The sequence below is a fragment of the Trachymyrmex septentrionalis genome, unplaced genomic scaffold, assembly GCF_001594115.1.
Source record: "Trachymyrmex septentrionalis isolate Tsep2-gDNA-1 unplaced genomic scaffold, Tsep1.0 scaffold72, whole genome shotgun sequence".
Classification (NCBI taxonomy): Eukaryota; Metazoa; Arthropoda; class Insecta; order Hymenoptera; family Formicidae; genus Trachymyrmex; species Trachymyrmex septentrionalis.
Window position 1 is genome coordinate 198367 of NW_017305905.1, and position 4287 is coordinate 202653.

The 4287-nt window shown below is 42.8% G+C and overlaps 1 protein-coding gene across 3 annotated transcripts in view; it reads right to left on the reverse strand.

The window, feature by feature from the left end:
- LOC108753844 (pituitary homeobox x) overlaps positions 1 to 4287 on the reverse strand; it is a 37357-nt gene that overhangs the window by 11032 nt on the left and 22038 nt on the right. For 2 of the 3 annotated variants that reach the window (XM_018495778.1, XM_018495777.1), the window contains exon 3: positions 3526 to 3779. In XM_018495778.1, the coding sequence (XP_018351280.1) occupies positions 3526 to 3779 (254 nt within the window). The remainder of the gene's footprint in view (positions 1 to 3525; positions 3780 to 4287) is intronic. The other variant, XM_018495779.1, reaches the window with a different exon arrangement.

The window sequence follows — 4287 nt, forward strand, 5'->3', positions numbered from 1 at the left end:
TAATAGCGTTAGATTCGTTACACGAATGCAACTGCTATTAAGGTGACTCTACACGATCAATAATACTGTCAGTGTTAACACACACAAATACTGATAACACTACTGATCGTATATGCTTAATATCGATGGATTAATGTAGAATACTGATGGTGATCTGGATTTTGATTCTCGAGCATCAGTATCGTATTTATTAGGATCCCTGTCACAGTATGTTACAGTGCAATAGATAATGTATGTAAAACTAAAGTGAAATATATTGTCAATGATACTAATCGTATAAGATTGTAAAAATTCTAAAAATATTGATGCGTACTGTCAGTATTATCGATTCAATATTACTGAATATCCGGGTATTATTGACCGTGTGGGGGTCACCTTTACACCTCTTTTTTTACATTTATATTTATTTTCCCAACACTATTGCTGCAATAATACGAACACCGCGCGAGAACGCAGTACCACTATCTATTTTTCTCCGTTAATCGTTACTCCGCTCCGAAAGCTCAAGACACAACCGCTATACGCAGTACTTTTCGCGTTCACTAGAACTTACGAGCTGGCGATGCCATCGGTACGATCAAGCCAGGCAGCCAGCAGCTACCAACGGATTCAACGTTAAACCCGCGTAACCGTGGAAGCGCGGGTCGAACCGGAGATGCGAGAGGCGCGGTCGTGCGTCGCGTTTGCATACGACGCGTCGCGATGCAAATCGGACCGCGTGATGCGAATGAGATACGGCGGGTGGGCGGGCGATGCATCGCGGTGTAGCGGAGTGTGTGTACCGGAATGCAGCCGAGCGTTGTGCGGCGAGGCTAAAGGTAATAATTGATATATAGCGATAGCATTGGCCGCTGACAGCCGCTAACCCGGCCGAATACGGATGACACTCGGTAATCCTCACTCTCATACCGGTTAGTGTCCACCTATATTCCGCGGCGTCCCATTTCCCATTCCCATGGTGTGTAAGCTCGGCTTCTCTCTCTCTCTCTCTCTCTCTCTCTCCCTCTCTCCCTCTCTCGCCTCTCTCTCTCTCTCTCTCGATCCCTCTCGTTCTCGCAACCCCTTCGCCCTTCGAACCAGGCTGAGATATACAGACACTGGATGTGTGTCGGTTGCGCCGCAATCAGGGGTCCAGGAGGGTAGATGATTGCGCGGTAGAGGAAGAGAGAGAGAGAGAGAGAGAGAGAGAGAGAGGGGGAGCGGGAATTGGATAGAGAAGAGGAAGAGAGCGAGCGAGAAGGAGAGACCCTATAGAGAATAGAGAAAGAAAGATAGAGCAGCGCACTGCCACTGGAGGCTGGAGCACAGAGCGACTCTCGTGCAGCTCCAGCCAGAGCGCCGCCGCGAGGTGTGCGGTGCAACCATACTAATCCGCCGATGGATTTATGGTCTTAATCACCGGCGGATTATCTCGGACAGCCGCGCTCTGCTGCCACCGACCGAAACATACGCCTGCCTCTTTGCAGATAACTGTACCCGGCTTCGCGCTCGACCTCTCTCGCTGTTTCTCTCTCTCTCTCTCTCTCTCTCTCTCTCTCTCTCTATTCTGCCTCTCGTCCTGTTCCTCTCGTCGACTCTTCAGTCGCCTTTCTCTTCGTTCTTCTCTTCAATATGACATTTTCGCGGATCTTTTATCCGGCACCGGGGATTTCTATGATGTTACGCTGAGAAAACGAGCCCTAAAGATAGCGTGCAGTAGTCACATTATACCGGAAACCAAATTTGTACTACACTGCTTGAATTCGAAACTTTAAGATACATCTTTCATTCGTAAATAATTCGCTAGGACTTTACAATAGCCCGTCCATTACTGAACTGAGAAGTTTTCATAATAAAAAAACTTGAATACGCGCGGGCTTCTTCTGAAATGCAGTTCTATTATTTTCCATTACGACAAACAGTATGAATTAAAGTTGGAGCTAATGAGGATCATGTGGAAGGACGTCTTTTGCACTTGAAGTAAGCGCGCGCCAAGGCAGATTTAAAATGAAGTATGCCTCCATAATGGCGTTACAGTTTGCGAACGAGCGACGGCCGGGGATCTGCAGCGTTTTGGTACATGGCGTATAGCACCGTGGCGGGAACACCGTACCACGCTATGTGTGGTTCTATAAATCCACCAGGGCTTACTGGCGCAAAGCCTCCCCTGCGGCCTGCGCGCGGTACTCTCACCTCTTTCCCCATGTGACCTCCTATCTGCCCACTCTCTTCTATCCCAGTGTCCTCCCCCTTTTCTGCCATGTCTTGTTCACACACACGCACACACACACACACACACACACTTCTTCCACGCTTTTGCCGTCTCGCGATGCCGACCACTCGCCGGAACGTCTCGATGAAACGCAAGCAGGCCGTCGGGATTTCGAAGAGCATGTCTGGCCACTCGCTTGATCCGTTCCGAAGTCACTCGGACTTGGATCGCGCGCGATCCGTCGTTTGTCCGCGAATCAAGTCGCGGAGACGCCATGGCAAGAGAATTTACAGTAATTTATACAGAGCGCTTAAGGATTTGTGAACTTTCTCTAACGGTCTAGTTTCTTCGACGTCACTTCGCAACGAAAAGCACTTTTACTTTACAATCTTAGATCGTAAAGTATTATATTATCGCTTGTTGTGTTCGGAGTCATTATGATAATACGTGATCGTTTGGAATCAATAAAAACGCGATTGTATATGAAATTCTACCTACAGATTTGTAGAGTTTCAAATTTCTAGCTTAGTTATATATAGATAAATTTTATTGTGTGTAGGCATGATTTTCCTTCAGTATACTTCTCAGCTATAGTATAATTTCAAGTTTATGTTTATATTTGTCTCTAATTTGATTATATTTTCCGATTAATGTAGATTTATATACAATAAGTATATAGAAACTGTTAATTTAAAACTTTTTATATGGAAGCTTTAATTAAAAAAAAGTTTTATAACATGTAAAATATTTCATCATTTTCGTCGTTTCTACATATCTTGTAGAAACCGTTCGTACACTTTACTAAAACGTAAGATATCATCCGTGGTCAGCAGATTGTTGCCTTTGTAATCGATCCTTTGATGCTTCAATGCATCCATTGTGAGCGTCTGTTACTGCTTCATTTATAACGAGCTCAAACTTTTGGACGTCGCTTCAATGTTATTGTTACATTTTTCGCTTTTCCGAGATGATTTAAAGAAAACAATGCTCGAGTCGTTAATGTTTCACAATGTAGACACTTGACGAAAGTCGAATTGGAATCGATTACACACGTATAGAACGAAATCATATCTGAAGTGTCTCTATTAGCTTTTGTCAATTTATAAATTATACCATTATTTTTATTAATTAATTTAAATGATTAAACCGAATTATTACATATTGTACATCTAAAAAATTTTGAGGAAAAGTTTCCGTTTAGTCATTACACGAATCGTCCCTTTTTTTTTTTTTATAGAAACGTATCTTAAATAATAAGATATTTATGACGATACTAAAGCGTGCGATAAAATTTAACTCTTCAATGTGAATCGTGATGTCGTAAATTCTCTTACCCTGACACGAGCTTCCGTAAGATTCGTACAGCAAGCTATCTCTTCTCTGGTTGACATATCTGGATACCGGTTTCTCAGAAACGTCATCTCCAGATTCTGAAGCTGATGTTGCGTAAAATGTGTCCTTTGTCGCCTTTGCCTTTTGTTCTTTTTCCCATCCTTATCGTCGGTATCGTTGACTCCAACTACCCCAGGAGAAACAACGCCACCAGCAGCACCCAATTCGTGTTTCACTTCTGGTGGTGTTCGTACACCTGAAAAGTGTTAAGGTATCATATCTTCGACAAGACCATCTCAAGCGTCTCAAATGTAGGATACATTAGTTTGTTTGATAAGAGCGTGTCCAGCGAAACTTTTACCTGGAAACCGATTAGATAGAAAATTCCAACGGGAACAAATAGAGGACGGTTTTCTCTTTAAGATGTTTTACAAAGAAGGCTTCAGTTATATCGTTCAATATAACTTAGTGACAGAAGAACATATTTCGTCATGAATACCGCATATGTATCGCGATTCGAAGCCATGTTTCTCTATGTACATCTAAAAGGAAGCAATCAATCAAATATGATAAGCAGGAAAGTGCATTTGGGCATTTTTCTGCATATCATAGCACTAGCATTCTGGAAGAGCCAATCAAAATTGTGCTCAAATTCACTTTCCTACTGCACATCCACAGGAATGCTTTACTTTATATACACTATGGACTTATCCATTGTTAAATAGGCGATAAAGATTCACGTTTACTTCTCAAAGCATAGATTT